The sequence below is a fragment of the Sorex fumeus genome, unplaced genomic scaffold, assembly GCF_029834395.1.
Source record: "Sorex fumeus unplaced genomic scaffold, SorFum_2.1 ptg000003l, whole genome shotgun sequence".
NCBI lineage: Eukaryota > Metazoa > Chordata > Mammalia > Eulipotyphla > Soricidae > Sorex > Sorex fumeus.
The window spans coordinates 56,392,797-56,411,438 of NW_026606060.1; the positions used below are offsets into that span (position 1 = coordinate 56,392,797).

At 40.2% G+C, this 18,642-nt stretch overlaps 1 protein-coding gene across 1 annotated transcript; it reads left to right on the forward strand.

Moving 5' to 3' along the window:
• Positions 1-3,461: 3,461 nt before the first annotated feature.
• On the forward strand, positions 3,462-18,402 carry LOC130028788 (C-type lectin domain family 2 member D11-like). The gene is made up of 3 exons (XM_056119638.1): positions 3,462-3,600; positions 4,351-4,457; positions 18,261-18,402. The coding sequence occupies exons 1-3, from the start codon at positions 3,475-3,477 to the stop codon at positions 18,400-18,402; spliced, it is 375 nt and encodes a 124-aa protein (XP_055975613.1). The 5' UTR covers positions 3,462-3,474.
• The last annotated feature ends 240 nt before the right edge of the window (positions 18,403-18,642 follow it).

Below are 18,642 nucleotides of genomic sequence, written 5' to 3' on the forward strand. Positions count from 1 at the left end.
TTTTATTAGCATTTCTTTAATTCAGGCTATCTTGAATACATTTTTATGTGCTAATTTGTCATCTACACATCTTCTTCAATTTTATATTAAGAGATGCAAATTCGATGATTCAAAACCCACTTTCAACTTATGTATTACTCTTATTTTGAGTTTTCAGGATTTAATATAGCTAGATATAGGTTCTCACCACATCTTTACCAACAGTTTGATTCTTCTCCAGACCAGCAGCTCTAAACCATGTGAGGTGACATCTGCTTGTGTCATTTGATCAGAATCTTGCTGTTAATGAATGACAGGAGCATTTTCATGCACCTGTTGGCCATCTGCATGTCTTTGAGACTGTGGGGAGCTAATTCCCTGACCTGACACAGAGGAGGAATATGCCTCACTGCTGATCCTCACACCAGACCTTTCTACCTTTCTACCTTTTCTACCTTTCTACCTTTTGCTATTTCTTTCCATCTTCCTGACCTCCTTTGCCTATAGCTGTAGGATTTCTTATGGCTGGAGATTCTATTCTATTTCTTTTATTTCAGACCCTCTTTGACCCATGATAATAGCTATGGGTCATGACCTTTAGTGAAAGGGATTGGCAATAGGGAAATTGTGGTACAGCCGATTTAGGAAGTATATTTTTGTGATAAAATTGTTTTTCTCATAAAGCTTTCAGAAAAATGAGATTCTGATATTTTACTTTAAAGGTACACATAACCAAGAAAAATATAGAACAACTCGAAGTTGTGAAACTCTTCACAGACATGCTTTCTGCCTCATCAGTACTTTGGCCATAGTTATATCTGTGGTTATACTTTCTGTTAATTTGACAGGTATTTACTTGCTTTACAAACTATAATTTTCTCCATATATTGTTATGATCATACATAAATATCCCTTCGAGTCCTATTTTATGCCAGAAACTGTGCAAAGTGTGTGGGGCATATTGGCGAATGGAACATAAAAATTCCTTCTTCCAATATTCCAGAAGGAAGTATAGCTGTCATTATAAATTAAAGTACAGGGTAGGGAAACAAGCTGCAATGCACATAGGAGTGACACATACTTTTCAGTAGGAATCTCTCCCTTTCAGCAAACTTTTGAAGGAGATGAAGGTAGCGTACTGATGCTTGGGGAAAACTACTCAGGCACAGAAAACAATAGAGCAAAATTCCCAAAGAAGGAATATCCCTAGTGCTTTGAATAAGAGCAGGAGATTGCTGGGTTAGGACAAATTGAGACCAAGTAAGAATCATGGGATGGATCCAGCAGGCCTTGGTAGTGACATCAAGACTTTGGGTTAAACTTTGATTAGAGCAGGGAAGGTCATGAAAGGAGAGTTGTAAAGAAGAATGTCATGGCTCCAAGACTTGCATTGGAAAATGATCATTTTTGCTACTGAGAAATAATTGTTAGAAGAGAAGGGGAGAATCAAGGAGAACTACTCGGGTGATCTTGTAGAAATCTAGGTGAGGGATGGTGATAACTTAAATCTGATGAGCGCAGTGCGGGGTGTGGTAGGGTAGTGGGTTCTGGATACTTTGAATGTTGGAGTCACAGTATTTTATAACAGACTGCCTATGAAGATTTGCAAAAAGAGACCCCTACTAACTCTAAGTATTTTCTGCTGAACCATGGCAAGAAATGATAAGAGAAAGCTTTATCAAGGTTTATCAAGCTTACCCTTACAAGCTTATCCTGATAAGAGAAAGCTTTATCAAGGGGTTTTTATCTTTGGATCTGTTTCTTGCACAGAGAATGTTGAAAAGTACAATACCATATGCCTTGCAAAAAATTCTTTGTATGTGGAATTGGTCAGAAATAAATGACTTTTTGGCATTAATAAATAATTATTTCATCTATTCGGATTTTTTTATTTTTAATCAGGTCTTTTTCCAACCACTCATAATGTGACCCAGACATTTTTTTATTTCTTATTTTGGCTGGGGTGAGGAGCAAGGGAAGAGGACATGCAAGCTGGGGATTCAAGTGAGGGTCTCATATAAACAAGGCATGTTCTGAGCCTATCTTAAAGAATTTGTTAAATCTAATAACAACTAACAATTTTTACTGAAGTTTAATTTGTTGCTAATTATATAGTTCCTAGAATTATAGTCCTTAGAATATTTGTAAATGTCAATTAAAAATGGTCTTGTGATACTGTTCTTTTTAAGTTTCTCTATTTAGAATCTGAATTCTCTTGATAACTACCACTGTTCATTTGAGATAACACAAGCACGAAATGTCCATAATTTTATATTTCTACTTGAGTTTTATCACAGTGTAATATGTAAAATCCCCAATCCCAGGTCTACCAATGTGTTTTTATTATTCAGCATAATTTAAAGTATAAGTGATTCTGCCTAATAATTTAGCGGGGTGTATTTTGTTTGGGGGTGACACACCTGGTTATGGCGAGGGCTTACACCTGACTCTTTGCACATGGGTATCTCTTGGTTGAGCTTGTAGACTTTATGAGCTTCCAGAGATCAAGTCCTGGTTGTGTATGTAAAGTCAGAACCCTACCCACTATACTATTGCTCTAGGGCTCTTGCTTCATTCTTTTTTAAAGAAACAGTGATACTGATCTCGACACACATGTGCTCTCAGCTCTCTAAAATAAGCTCTCTAGGGTTAAAGATTGAGAAAAATGTAAGAGATTATTTTTCTTTAAATGTGGGGAAATTAAAATCATCATTGGTGCTAAATATATTTTGATACTATTATTTTTTCTTTCACTGGTCCTACAGAACAATGTTATTTTAGCATCTAAAGGAGAGCAAGAAATTCAGAAAGAATGTGAAATGAGAATAGTTGATTCTTCCTACACCTTACTCTGAAATATTATTTCAGAATATTTAAGAAGAGCCAACAATGTTTTATTCATTTTTTTAAAAGCACATATAAAATAAAAAGGTAAAAATGTAGAAAGCCCTGAATTGTATTTTTGTTAACAGAATAATATTTGGGTTGTTATTTTTGTCCAGAGAAAGCTTTTATAGCTCCTGAGTATGCACCATAGTAAAATTCAGGATATGAGATATGTGAAGAGGAAGAGGAGCTAATATTAAGGGAAATATAAATCTATATGATATACTAGGAATATCATATACTTACTCTTTGCAGAAATTAGCATTATCTATAAGAAGTACCATGGACTTGGTGCTTTATAAATTTATTATCCCTAAATCATTAATATCAATGTACACCTTGTAAAATGAGATGCATAGATATCCCCGACCAGGGAATAGTTGACTATTGTACTTAGGATAAAACTTTCTGATGAGTTAGAAAATTACAATTACCAGTCTATAATGTTAGCAGTAACCTTCGGATGATAAGTGAGAAAATAGATTAAAATAATAAGAAAATATATTTATTATGTTTTCTGTGATTATCCAAATTTTAGTAAGAAAGGAAAGAGCAGTCTCGGCAGAAATACAAGTCTCAAAACTGCATGAGCATCCCGCATGCCCACCAATGTGGATTGGATTTGGAAACAAGTGCTTTTATTTTTCTGAAGAAACAGGGAACTGGACATTCAGCCAGACTTTCTGTGACTTACTGGAAGCTCATCTTGTGCAGATTGACACCTCAGATGAATTGGTAAATATTGTTCCGAGGCACCAGGCAGACAGTACAAGTGTGAAAACACATGCCTGTCATATTCAGGGCCCTGAGTTCAGCTGCCAGCACCACATGCCAAACACCCCAGGGTCCGCATGTCACCCTGCTTGCCCTAGCACTGCTGGTGCACACTGGACTGAGCTTTGCATGAAGTGGCCCCGTCCAATTTCTCCCAATTCTCCAGCATATAATACAAATTTTTAAAAGCATATCATCTGTTGAAAAGGGAGCTTCACGCAGAGGGTGGGGGGCTGCACCAGGCTAATGCTGAAAGATAACGATGTCCTCAATTCAATCTGGAGCACAGGGCACAGACAAGCTTCTGACATATGTTGAATTCTCTGCCTAGAACCCAGTGAGACATGTCAGATACGTTCTCTCATGTGATCCTCATAGTCGACCTAGAAGCTTAGATGAACTGTTCCCTGTGTAGAGAATTATTGTATTCACATAATTTTTCATTCAAATTATGGGAGTTACAGTGTTCACAATATACTAAAACAATAGGCACAAAGAGACTTTGCCACTAACATTGGGAGAAATGATTCTTTTAAACAAAGAGGTTTGGGAGCAGAGACAGAGAATAATGATTCAGGATAAGAAAAGGGTAGAGAATAACTTTTTCAATTATACCCTGCTGTCATCCCCAGTAGAAGACTGCAGGAAATACCGACTCAGGAGTGGTAAATGAGAAAGATGCATTTTTTCACTTTTTGTTCTTTATAATAGAAATTTCTGAAAAGATACAAAGGCCCTTACGACCACTGGATAGGCCTTAGCAGAGAATCGCCAAGTCACTCTTGGAAATGGACAAATAATACTGGAGGCAACACTGTGTATGTATTGAGACTTTTTTCCTTTTGCCATGATGACTTAGGGTGTTTATAAAACATAACTTTAATATAGAAAACCTATAGTACTGTAAAAGAAATAGAACTTCTTTCTATGCCTTTCCATTTACTAGCCAGTTCCTTGAAAACTCAATTCATTGTCATTTTAGATTAAATATTTAATATGATAATGCCATGTGTATGTTCTTATACTTTAATATCATGATTCAGATGTTTTTCTGATGAAATATTGGTTTAGAAGGCATAAAAAGCTGCTGGTATGCAGTGGAAAAGAGGTGGGGGAAGTATTCTAAAATCCTAGAAAATCACTGATAATTTGATCCCTATAAAACCTTCAAAAATCCATTTTCCAGTTGCTGCATCCATTCACAAAAGTAAGGAATAAAGGTTCAAAGAGAACCTGTGGAAATCTCTCTGGGAGATTTACCAGTAGAAACTGTAGCTCCCTGTGTTGTCGACAGTTCAATCAGGTCATTGGAGATGTATAAAATATAAAGGCCTGATCACTTTCATCAAAATAAAGCTCTTTAGCACATTGCTAATAACTATTTTTATCTTATACATTTATGAAGTAGTTAGTGAGAAGAATGAGAATGATTTTCACTGATGCAACATGACAAAATACATAAAGTGACTAGATCAACAATATAACTAGATTTGTATTGGGTGAATCATATAGTTGGTGGTGTTCAAACATGTGTCTTGAAAATGTAAAGAAAAACTAAATATAAAAATGTTGTTTATTACTAATAAGTCACATAAGTGATTTTTTTTTTACTTCGATAGCACAGTGGGTAAGGCGTTTGCCATGCACGTGGCTGACCTGGTCAGCCCTGTTTCGATTCCTCCGCCCCTCTTGGAGAGCCCAGCAAGCTACCGAGAGTATCTCGCCCGCACGGCAAAGCCTGGCAAGCTACCCGTGAAGTATTCGATCTGCCAAACACAGTAACAACAAGTCTCACAATGGAGACGTTACTGGGCCTGCATGAGCAAATCAATGAACAACTGGAGGACAGTGCTACAGAGCTTCTTCTATTGAAAAAAGTTGACTAGAGGTATTACAGATGACATGGAGGAATGAATGCAAGATGTTTAGTGTACAAATAATTGTTTTGTTTTGTTTTAGGTTTCAGGTCAAAGGAACTGGGGAATGTGCCTACTTGAATGACAATGGCCTGAGCAGTGCCAGGATTTACTCGGACAAAAAATGGATTTGCAGCAAACCCAATGTATCCATCTGTCAAATTGCTTCAAACTCATGAGTAGAAAAGCTGCATTGTGCTTGTTATCTACTGTTGGGTAACATTGCTTTGTCCTTCAAGAAGCTTAGGTTTTATCTGGTTACACCCATTAATCTGGTTATACCCATCAATCTGGTTACACCCACCACAGTTCTCCAGAGGCACTTCCACTTCCATTGTGTTTACATGTAAACCTGTAAACAGTCTTCCCTATGCTCTCCTTCCCACCCAGTTAATCAGCTTTCCCCTTAATCAGACTTTGTTAATTTGTAAGATCAGTTTCCCAGAAATCTATGATTTTATATTTATGAGTGAAATATTGCCTTTCTCCTCTCCCTATGCCTTATGAATAGTTTACCTTAAAGTAATATCCTTTTTGTATAGATACAGGAAGACCGTTAACATTATGCTTTGTAATTTAGGATTTGATTGGCCTTGAATATTATTCACTCCCGGGCATCTTTCTCGACTTAAGCCTCAGTTGCCCTTAGTTCCTAACACCCCAAAAGCAGGGTCCCGACGAGGGACTGAATGGACCCAGGGCAAGCAGTGAGCTACTGGGGGCAGAGATAGAGAGACAGATGAGGAGAGAATCAGAATAAACTACGATTAATACCTACCAGCCTGGCCCTCATTCCTTCCTCTGCCTGACCATCGCCATCGACCTCTCCGGGGTGGGAGAAGGGTGAGACTACCGAATGCGGGTGGCGGGAGAGATAGAGCCACCGCCGCTGTGGGTGCCGAGCCCCCATTTTGCGTGAGTTTACACAATCTACAGTTGCTGAATGTTTTTCTCAAAGTGTTGACCTAAAAATGTGTAATATCAGTTGACAGCAAAGATGAAAACTGAGTCAGAGAGAATTGCAGGGAGCCTTTCCCCACCAAAAAGAAACAGAGATTTGTGACAAGTTGATTCTAAATTAAATAGACCTTTAGGTACAAATTAATACTTATAACTTGAACCCAGAGAAAGAAGTCAACATCAAGAACTCCACCTCTAGATTATACATAAAACTTTCCCTGCATAGACTGTTATTTTCCTTACAAACACTGGACAGAAAATGACTATTTGAAAAACCAGACATGGTGTTTCACTAATAAAAAAAAAATTTTTAAAAAAAGAAATGTGAGGCTTTTATCTTTATAAAAAATATTTTATTTTTTATAAAATTTTTTTTGGCTTTTGCTGTTCATACCATAACTAAGTATTCATTGTTGTATTCAAGGTTATATATACCTGTTTTTTCTACTAAGAGTATTTTTTTATACCTTAACTTAATTTTTTAATTGGGTCGCCATGAGATACAAAGTTACAAAGTTGTTCATGATTAGGTTTTAGTCATACAATGTTCCAATAGATGTCTCTTTACCAGTGTACATTTCCCATCACCTACTAACCAGTTTCCCTCCTGCCTTCACCCCTCACCCCACATGCTCCTATGGTAGGCACTTCTGTCTCTCTCTGCCTCTCTTTTTTCTCCTCTCTCTTCTCTTTCTTCTCTCCTCTCTCTTCTCTCTCTCTCTCTCTCTCTCTCTCTCTCTCTCTCTCTTTTTGGATATTTTGAGTATTATGGTTTGCAATACAGATACTGAAAGGTTATCATGTATTTATCCCTTTTCATACTTTCAGCACTCAGTTCTTGTCCAGAGTGATCTTTTCCAACTACTAATATCATAGTAGTCCCTTTTTTATTCTAATTTACCTCCCCGCATACTTGTGGCATGCTTCCAAACGTGACCAGTCCTCCTGGCCCCTGTTTTGTTCTATCCTTAGATATTAGTCTCATACTACTTTCCTCTATTCTAAGAAATGCAAAGTTTAAGAAGAGCACTCCCAGAACGAACACCAACTGGGAGCTCTTTGGCTCTGTTGCGGCAATATGGGAAGATGCCGTCATTGACAACATTGATGAAGAATACAATCGACTGGTTCAGCACCTCCCTGATTGTGCGAGGAACACCAAGAGAGAGATAACCACAAAAAGTGCTTGTCTTCAAAAACTCTTGAGCTTATTCACCAACGTGGTTTGGTGCATGCCTCAGGCAACCGCAAGCGAACAGCAGAGCTCACAAAGCCGTGCAGAGAAGCAATCAAGGAAGACCTCAAAGACAGAAGAGCAGCCGTGCTGGTAGATGAGGCAGAAGCCAGGAATAGCATTTGTAATGCCTGCCTGTCCTTCACCAACTACAAGACCAAGATGACTACCCATCCGAAGTCCTGATGAATCTCTCACATCTTCCAGAAGGGCAGTGGAGAACATTATTTATGACTTCTACTCAGATCTCTTTAATAGCCACGTCCACTTGCCCACATACAAATTCCACAGGATGGATATGTCGTTCCCAACATTCTCCCTTCCGAAATCCGACACACCATCTCGTCAGTAAAGAAACAAAGAGCACCTGGCCCAGACAAGGTCAGACCTGAACACCTGAAGAACCTGCTGTCAGTACTCATCAATATGTTGGCTCGGCTCTTCACACGCTATCTGTCTGAATGCAAGGTTCCATCCCAATGAAAAACTAGCAGGACTGTACTGCTGTACAAGAAGGGATATATCCACGACATTGGCAACAATCGCCTGATTTGCCTGTTGTCTGTCATCGACAAGCTGTTCACTCGAATCATCCTGAATAAGTTTGGCAAAACTCTAGATGAAGAACAACCATGTAAGCAAGCCGGGTTCCGCAAAGGATTCAGCACCATCGACCATATCCACATGATAACCAAGCTCATTGAGGTTTCTCGGGAGTTCAAGATGCTGCTCTGTCTAACGTTCATTGATTTAAAGAAGGCCTTTGATTCTGTTGAGACAGAAGCAATCATCGAAGCCCTAGCTAATCAGGGCGTTCAAACTCAATACATCAGGATCCATTGTGAGCTGTATTATGGATTCACTACAAGGATCGAATACACCATGGGAAGTTTGCCAGGCTCTGCTGTGCTGACAAATACTCTCCGCAGCTTTCTGGGCTCTCCAAGATGTGCAGAAGGAATCAAACAAGGGTCGACCACATGAAAGGCAAACACACTACCCGCTGTGCTATCACTCTAGCCCAAATAATTGTACATTGATATTATATTATCTTCTACAATAAGATGCCCAGTATTTTTACTTTATTTTGGTGGGGGCTGAGCCACACCCAGTGGTGCTCAAGGCTCTGTGTCCAGTGGTTACTCCCAGTGAGGTGCAGGGAATCATATGTGGTTACTGGTTTTGCCCAATGGCATCTGCTCATTCTAGGAACACGAAGAGCCTCAAACTGATCGTTCAAGGTTTTGACAAAGAAGTCTGACCATCTCGTAGGTGGGAGACCACGTGATCTTTTGATGTTCCGTGGAATCCAGTTGTTAATGGCTCTAGTCCACCAGTCGTCTCTAAATTTTGGCTGCTGGGAGTATCTGTCACCACCTGCAGAGCCTGGCAAGCTCCCCATGGTGTGTTCAATATGCCAAAAACAGTAACAACAAGTCTCACAATGGAGAAGTTATTGGTGCCAGCTCGAGCAAATCAATAAACAATGGGAGGACAGTGCTACAGTGTTAGAAGAGAAGGGGAGAGTCAATTGAAACCTACTTGGGTGATCTTGTTGAAACCTATGTGAGAAATGGTGAACGCTTAGACCTGATGAGCGCAGTGTGGGTGTTGCAGGGTGGTTGTGCTCTGGATACACTGAATGTTGGAGCCACCATATTTTATAACAGCTTGCATATGAATATTTGCAAAAAGAGACTCCTGTGTAACTCTAAGAATTTTCTGCTGAGCTATGGCAAGGAATGAGTTATCATTCTTGATAAGAGAAAGCCTTATCAAGTGTTTTATCTTTGGGTCTGTTTCTTGCGGAGAAAACATCCAAAAGTACAGAACTATATGCTTTAACAAAAATTTCTTTGTATGTACAATTGATCAGGAATAAATGACTTACCAGAATTAATAAATAATTAATTCATCTTTTCTGACTTTATTAAATGCAATAAAGTCTTTTTCCAATAACTCCTAATGTGACCCAGACATTTTTTTTATTTTTTAATTTTGACTGGGGTGAGGAGCAAGGGAAGGGAGATGCATGCTGGGAATTCAAGTGAGGGTCTCATAGAGATAAAGCATGCACTGAGCCCATCTTGAAACATTTCTGAAATCTAATTAACAACTAACAACTTTTACTGGGGATTAAATTGTTGCAAATTATGTAGTTCCTAAAATATTGTAAATTTCATTTTAAAACGGTATTGTGTGGTGGGATCACTACCGTCACTATCATCATTATCATCTCATTGTTCATTGGTGGCTCAAGCAGGCACCTGTAACGTCTTCGTTTGTTCCCGCCTCATGCCAGTGCAGCCCAATGGTGTCTGCTAGCTCCAGGAACACGAAGACCATGTGATTGTTACTGGGGCTGGAGTGATGAATTAAGATGAGTGATGATGAGTGATAGAACAGCAGGTAGGGTGTTTATCTTGCATGTGGCCTCCCGGGTTCGATTCTTCCATCCCCCTTGGAGAGCCTGGCAAGCTACCGAGAGTATCCTGCCCGCATGGTAGAGTCTAGCAAGTTCCTCGTGGCATATTCGATATGCCAAAAACAGTAACAAGTCTCACAATGGAGACGTTTCTGGTGCCTGCTCCAGCAAGTCAATGAACAATGGGAGGACAGTGCTACAGTGCTACTGCATTTTGAATATCTAACACATCACAATTAGCTTTCCAGGTTCTCTGAGAGGGATGGAGGTTTTTCTACTCGTCTTTACAGCTGTTCCAAGTCTACCAAAAGCAGGCTTTTTGGTCAGCTAGCATCTGAATGCTGACAAACATGCACTGCTTGCATATTTGGGCAGCACTTGGGACATCTGCAGCCTCAATTGATATCCTTGAGATTGATAAAATGTGCCCAAGGAAATCTGTGGGCTCATGTTGATCTCCTTGAGATTGATGGAATATGCCAGAGCACGAAGGGTTCAGGCGGTGTCAGCTCCAACTTGGATCATTTGTGTGGTGGAATATGGAGGTTGTTGAACAGCTGGCAGAGCAGAACCCCGTCGTGTAGTGTCTGTGCCAAGTCGAACACTCATGCTGAGATCCAGGTCACTCAGAGGCCTGCAGGCAGCCCTGCACGGTGGCTGAGCGCAGTGGCTCCATGCCCAATGGCACCATGACTCAGCCTTGTCCACGGTCCTTCCCTGCCCTGATAAGGCTACACCATCTGAGTCTTACACAACAGCCAGTGATGTCCAGCAGGGGTCACACGCAAAGTTCCCTCCCTGGCATGTTGAGCCATGCACCGTCCAAGGCAAGATGGTAAGCTGGGTTCAGGAGAGCACGAAGGGTTCAGGCGGTGTCAGCTCCAACTTGGATCATTTGTGTGGTGGAATATAGTGAAAAAACTCAATGAAATGAACACCTCAAAAGAATACTTTATTTGGCTAAACTCTCACTCAAACTCAGAGGAATGATACAATATTTTAGGAATAATCAACAGCTTAGGAACTTTATATACTCAAAACCAAACTAAAAGAAGTACTAAAGGTGCTACTGTAAGACAGAAAGAAAACCCTACAAGAACAACAAACCCCTACAGAAACACGGCACAAAACCCCACGACAATAATCTCTCTCATTGTCAATGGTCTAAATGCACCAACTAAGAGACACAGAGTGGAAAAATGGATTCAGATACTAAACCCAATATTCTGTTGCCTACAAGAGACACATCTGAACAGTCATAACAAAAGATACCCTTGACATTCTACAAATAAATGGATCAAACACTCCTGAAATTCATATGGAACAAAAAAACCTCTGAAGAGCTAAAGCAATTCTTGGGAAAAAAAAGATGAGAGGCATCACCCTCCCCAACCTCAAACTCTACTACGAAGCAGTAATAATTAAAACAGCATGGACTTGAACAAAGGCAGAGCCACAGAACAATGGAACAGGGTAGAATATCTTTTGTGTGTACCTAGAAATATATGATTATCTCATCTTTGATAAAGGAGCAAGAAATGTGAAGTGGAGCAAGGAAAGCCTCTTTAACAAATAATGCTGCAAAACCAGACAGCTACCTGCAAAAAAATGGACTCAGACCACTACCTAATACCATGCACAAGAATCAGATCAAAATGAATTAAAGACCTCAACATCAGACCAGAATTTATTAGGTACATTGAAGACAAGGTCGGCAAAACCCTTCATGACATTGAACCTAAAGGATGACACTCCACTGTCCAAGAAAGTGGAAACAGAGATAAACAAATGGGACTATATTACACTAAAAAACTTCTTCACCTCAAAAGAAACAGTGACCAGAATACAAAGACAATCCACAGAATGGTAAAGGATATTCACCCAGTACCGATCTGATAAGGGATTAATATCAAGGATACACAAGGAACTGGTTGAACTGCACAAGAGACAACACCCAACCACATCAGAAAATGGTGCAATCCCGCATCTGTGCAACCCTTTGGCCACCGGTCCATTTCGTCTCAACATCCCATGGCCAAAAAGGGGCATAGACCCCATTGGTAGTAGGTGTGGCTTCTGCTGCAGGGGGCATGACTGCAGTTATTTTCCCCTCTCCTATTGGACTCTCGTATCAATCCCCATTACTTAACTCAGTGGAGAACTCCCTGGCTATCTCAAAGACAATAGGCCAATAGGCCATTAGCCTATTTCAATTGCACCAAAACAATGGTGAATACACGTCTATACCAATTTTACCAAAATACCTCTGAGCACAAGAAGCTGTACAAGCCCAATATAAAACAACACATCCTCTGAATATTCACCATAGACCTCACATAAGTCATAGAGAAATACCTGAGAGGAAGGACATACTCTAGAAAGGGATAAAGGTGACATCATCAACCGAGCTCACCCAAAACCCTTTCTCACAGTAAGAGGGAACAGCTCTAGTGAACTGGAAGGTCCCAACTCTATACAACCACAATGACATGAAGAAACAGTACAAATCCCCAACACAAGGAGAGGATAAAGAAGAGTCTAGAAGCCACAACAGGGGTTACTCACAAACACCAACTTTCCAATAAAAAATTCAGAGATGAAATGCTGGGATTGTTCAATGAACTTACAGAACAGTGGAGCAGTCAGCAAAGAAAATACAGGAAGAAATGAGAGCAGAAATAGGAAAGTTACATTCAGAAATGTCATGAATAAAAGATTCCGTAAATGAAATAAAAATACTCAGGGGTGACCTTAACAGTAGGATGGCTACAGCAGAAGACAGAATCAGTGAGCTTGAAGACAAGATGCAGAAAGTTCACAGGGTACAGCAAACAATGGGAAAAGACCTCAAAATAGCTCTTGGGTGAATCAGAAACCTAGGGGATGATTCTAAGAGGAATAACATTAGAACCAATGGAGTTCCAGAAGGACAGGGAGGCAACCCCAATGAAAAAGCTGCAGTTGAAATCATTGCTGAAAAGTTCCAAAGGTGGAGAATGCAGAGGTCCAGATCATAGAAGCCTGAAGGGTGCCAGCTAGAGAAGACCTTAATGAAAAGACTCCAAGAAATATCATAGTCAGAATGATGTTACTGATAGAGACGCAATACAGGAATCAGCAAGGTCAAAAAAAGGATCAACCCTCAGATTCACAGCAGACCATCAGACGAAACCCTCCAAACCCAAAAACAATGGTGGGATATAGTTTAATCACTTAATCACTTAATTACTTAACTTCCCATTAGTCGTTGATTTGCTCGAGCAGGCACCAGTAACGTCTCCTTTTGTCCCTGTCGCGTGCTAGTGTAGCCCAATGGCATCTGTTCACTCCGGGAACATGAAGGGCCTCAAACCGATCGTTCATGATCTTGACGAAGAAGTCTGACCATCTGGAAGGTGGGCGGCCATGCGGTCTTTTGACATCCCGTGGAATCCAGTCGGTGACAGCTCTAGTCCAGCGGTCATCTTTAAATCTCATTATGTGACCAGCCCATCTGATTTTCGAAACCTTGGCAAATGAGACAGCGTCCCTGATTCTTGATCGTGGACGGATGTCAGAACTCCGGATTCTTTCTCTCATTTGAGTGAAACGTTATATTCCAAGCATAGCTCTTTCTATTCTTCTTTGGGAGACCTGAATAGCGTTCTCATCTTGTTTGCATAGGGCCCAGGTCTCTGAGGCATATGTTAATGCAGGAAGAACAGTGGAATCAAAGAGATGTGCCCGGAGCCGGAGGTTCTTCATCCTCTTAGCTATTTCTTCGACGTTCTTGAAGGCGTTCCAAGCCGCTCTCTTCCTCCTGAGCAGCTCGGGTGCCAGGACATTTGTCATGTTGACCTCTCAACCTAGGTACACATAGCTGTTGCATTCAGAGATGGTCATTCCGTTGAGAGCGAATGGGGCGTCAGGAACAAGGCTGTTTCTCATAAACATTGTCTTTGTAAGATTCAGCTGTAGTCCGACCTTTCCACACTCACGGTCAAAGTCGGCCAGCATTTGTGCCGCTTGGCTGATGTTTGGTGTTATTAAAACAATGTCATCAGCAAAGCGGAGGTGGTGTAGTTGCCGACCATCTATCTTCACTCCCATTCCTTCCCATTCCAGTAGTCGCATGATGTTCTCGAGGGTGGCACTGAAGAGTTTCGGTGAAATGGTATCACCCTGCCGCACCCCTCTCTTGACATCAACGATCACTTCTTTGTAGAATGGTGAGATCCTGGTAGTGAATCTGCAATACAGCTCACGGAGGATCCTGATATATTGGGCTTGAATGCCCTGATTGGGTAGAGCTTCAATGACCGCTTCCGTCTCAATAGAATCAAAGGCCTTCTTTAAATCAATGAACGTTAAACAGAGCGGCATTTTGAACTCCCGAGAAACCTCAATGAGCTTGGTTTTTGTGTGGATATGGTCGATGGTGCTGAATCCTTTGTGGAACCCGGCTTGTTCGCATGGTTTTCCTTCATCTAGTGTTCTGCCAATCCTATTTAGGATGACTCGAGTGAACAACTTGTAGATGAAAGACAATAGGCAGATCGGGCGATAGTTGCCAATGTCATGGATGTCTCCCTTCTTGAACAGTAGTACGGTCCTGCTGGTTTTCCATTGGGACGGAACCTTGCATTCAGACAGGTAGCGAGTGAAGAGCCGAGCCAGTGTATTGATGAGTACTGACGGCAGGTTCTTCAGGTGTTCAGGTCTGACCTTCTCTGGGCCAGGTGCTGTTTGTTTCTTTACCGACGAAATGGCATGTCGGATTTCAGAAGGGAGAACGTTGGGAACGACATATCCATCCTGTGGAATTTGGTATGTCGGCAAGTGGACATGGCTATCAAAGAGATTTGAGTAAAAGTCATGAATAATCTTCTCCATTGCCATTCTGGAGGATGTGATGGATCCATCAGGACGTCGGAGGGCAGTCATCTTGGTCTTGTAGTTGGCGAAGGACAGGCGGGCATTATGAATACTTTTCCTGGCTTCTGCCGCATCTACCAGTACTTCTGCTCTTCTCTCTTTGAGGTCTTCCCTGATCGCATCTCTGCACTGCTTTGCGAGCCGGGACGTTAGCTTGCGGTTGCCTGAGGCAAGCGCCATACCAAGCTGGTGAATTAGCTCAAGAGTTTTCGAAGATAGGCGATTTTTTGTGGCTCTCTCTTGGCGTTTCTCGCACATTCATGGAGGTGCTGAACCAGTCGATCTTATTCCTCGTCAATGTTGTCAACAATGGCATCTTCCCATGTTGTCGCAATAGTACCAAAGAGTTCCCAGTTGGTGGTCATTCTGAGGGTTCACTTTTTGAACTTTGCAGCCCTTTCTCCCCGCACTGTGAAGTAGAATTTTGCACGAAGGAGACGATGGTCCGATCCCGTTCAAAATTTTGAGACAACAGCGACATCAGTCAGGCAAAACCGTCGTTTGAATATGATGTGGTCTATTTCGTTGTGGAATCGCCCACTGGGAGACTCCCATGTCCATCATTTAGATTCTGCCTTCTGGAACTGTGTGTTACCATGAATGGTCTTGGTCGACATAATGAACTCAGACAGTCTCTCACCCTGTTCATTCCATTCTAGGCCATGGGTCCCGATGTGAAGTTCTTCAGCTGATCTTCTCAGTCCTATCTTGGCATTAAAATCACCCACAATGATCTTGTAGAAGGTGTGGTCTTCTTTATAGAACTTCTCTAGCTCCATGTAGAACTTTTCAATTTCTCTTTCATCATAATGAGATGTTGGTGTGTACACAACGAAGATAGAAACTGCAGGCAGTGAGTCACATCTATTCAAATGTAAACATTTACATTTGGATATAGTTTTAAAAAAACTAAATGGAATGAATGCTTCACCAAGAATACTTTATCCAGCTAGATTCTCACTGAAACTTGAAGGAAAGATACACTGTTTCATGGGTACACACCTCAGAAACTTAGTAGACTCAAGACTAAATTTAAAAGGACTAAAGGAACCACTGTATGACAAGAAAAAACCCTTTAAGCACAACAAACCCTTACAGAAAGATGGTGCAAAACACCATAACAAGAATCTCTCTCAACGTCAATGATCTAAATGCACAAATTAAATGCACCAATTAAGAGACACAGAGTGGCAAAGTAGATTTAGAAACTGAAACCAAAATTCTGCTGCCTACGAGAAACACATCTGAACAGTAAGAGCAAACACAGACTCAAAGTCAAAGAATGGAAAACAATCCTACAAGCAAACAACCCTCTCAAAAAAGCTGGGGTGGCCTTACTAGTATCTGACAACATAGATTTCAGTCTGAAAAAGATTAGACAGGAGAGTGAAGGCTGTTTTTTGCTAATCAAAGGATACATAAAGCATGAAGAAATCACTCTCCTAAAGGTATATACAACCAATGAGGGACCAGCTAAATACGTAAAACAACAGCTAACAAATTTTAAGGAGGACATTGTTAGCAGCAAAATACTAGTTGGAGACTTCAATACAGCCTTATCACCTCTTGATAGATCAACAAGGTTAAAATCAAGCAAGAAAACACTGACTCTGAAGGAAGAAATAGGATAGAGGGTTAATAGATCTATACAAGGATTTACATACCCCCTCCAAAAGAATACCCGTATTTTTTTCCAGTGCACATGAAACATTTTCCAAAATAGATCATGTGATGGACCACAAAATATACCTCAGTAGAATCAGGAAGATAGAAATTGTGTCAACCATCTTTTCAGATCATGATGCACTGTAGATAGAAGTTAACCATGCATAGACTAAGAGAACCAAATCAAATCAAACACCTGGAAATTAAATAACTCAATATTGACCAATGAGTAGGTCAGGGAGGAAATCAAGGAAGAAATCAAAAAGTACCTGGAAACAAATTAGAATGAAGACAGCAGCTACCAGAACCTGTGGGATGAAACTAAAACTGTGTTAAGGGGGAAAATTTATAGCTCTACAAGTATTTCTCAGGAAGGAAGAAAGGACCTACATAAATCACCTGACTTCCAGCTCATGACATTAGTAAAGGACCAACAAAAGGATCCCAAACCAGGCAGAAGGAAGGAAATAATAAAACTTAAAGCAGAAATCAATGACATGGAAACCAGAAAAAAATCCAAAAGATTACTGAAGCCAAAAATTGGTTCCTTTAGAAAATAAATAAATAAGATCAATAAACCGCTAGCAAGACTCACAAAGAAAGAGAGAGAGAGAACCCTAATAAATAGAATCACAAATGAAAAGGGGGACATCACAAAAAAAACCAAAGAAACTCAAAAGATCATCGGAGACTACTTTGAAAGTCAGTATGGCTCGAGACAAGAAAATCTAGAAGAAATGGATAAATTCCTGAATTCCTATATCCACCCAAGATTTAACCAAGATGATTTGGGATACCTGAATAGACCTATTATTATCAAGGAAATTGAAACTGTAATCAAAAATCTTCCCAGAAACAAAAATCCAGGTCCAGAGGCATTCACCAGCAAATTCTTCTAAACATTCAAAGAGGTCCTATTGCCAGTTCTTTTCAAGCCTTTCCAGGAAATTGAGGAAACAGATACACCCCAAGTAGTTTCTGTGAGGCATATATCACCCTAATATCAAAAGCAAACAGAGACAACACAAAAAAAAGAAAATTACAGGCGATATCTCTGATGAACATGAATGCAAAGATCCTCAACAAAATATCAGCTAATAGAATCCAACAACTCATCAAAAAGATCATACACCACGACCAAGTGGGATTCATCTGGGAATGCAAGGATGGTTTAACATTTGGAACTTAATAAACATAATCCAATATATCGCAAAAGAAAAGATAAAAACCAGATGATCATATCAATAGATGCAGAGAAAGCATCTGACAAGTTCCTACACCCTTTTATGATGAAAAAAATCTCACCAAAATGCATATAGAAGGGACCTTTCTCAATATAGTCAATATAGTCAAAGCCATCTACCACAAGTCTATAGCAAGTGTTATCCTCAGTGGGGAAAAGCTTTACTTTTACTTTTAGTTCTATTAAAAAAAAATGGAGTAGAGTACATCAGAGGAATGAATGCAAGATGTTCAGTGTATGAATAATTGTTTTGTTTTGTTTTAGGTTTCAGGTCAGAGGAACTGGGGAATGTGCCTACTTGAATGACAATGGTGTGAGCAATGGCAGAATTTACTCAGACAAAAATGGATTTGTAGCAAACCGAAATGGCAAATTGCTCCGCCTGGCAAATGCTTCTAACTCATGAGCAGAAAAGCTGCATTGTTCTTGTTATCTACAGTTGCTGAATGTTTTTCTAAAAGTGTTGACCTAAAAATGTGTAATATCAGTTGACAGCAAAGATGAAACTGAGTGAGAGAGGGAAGGGAGACTTCCCCTACCAAAATAAAACAGAGGTTTGGGATAACATGTTTCTATATTAAATAAACCTTTGAGTAGGAGTTAAAACTTGTAACTTGAACCCAGAGAAAAAATCAGTATCACTAAC

What these genes read in the sequence shown, in the direction of transcription:
- LOC130028788 (XM_056119638.1), top strand. Translation starts at nt 3,475, where the DNA reads ATGTGGATTGGATTTGGAAACAAGTGCTTTTATTTTTCTGAAGAAACA. An exon ending in TTGACACCTCAGATGAATTG is followed by an intron (nt 3,601 to 4,350) that starts GTAAATATTGTT and finishes TCTTTATAATAG; the next exon opens with AAATTTCTGAAAAGATACAA. An exon ending in AATACTGGAGGCAACACTGT is followed by an intron (nt 4,458 to 18,260) that starts GTATGTATTGAG and finishes GTTTTGTTTTAG; the next exon opens with GTTTCAGGTCAGAGGAACTG.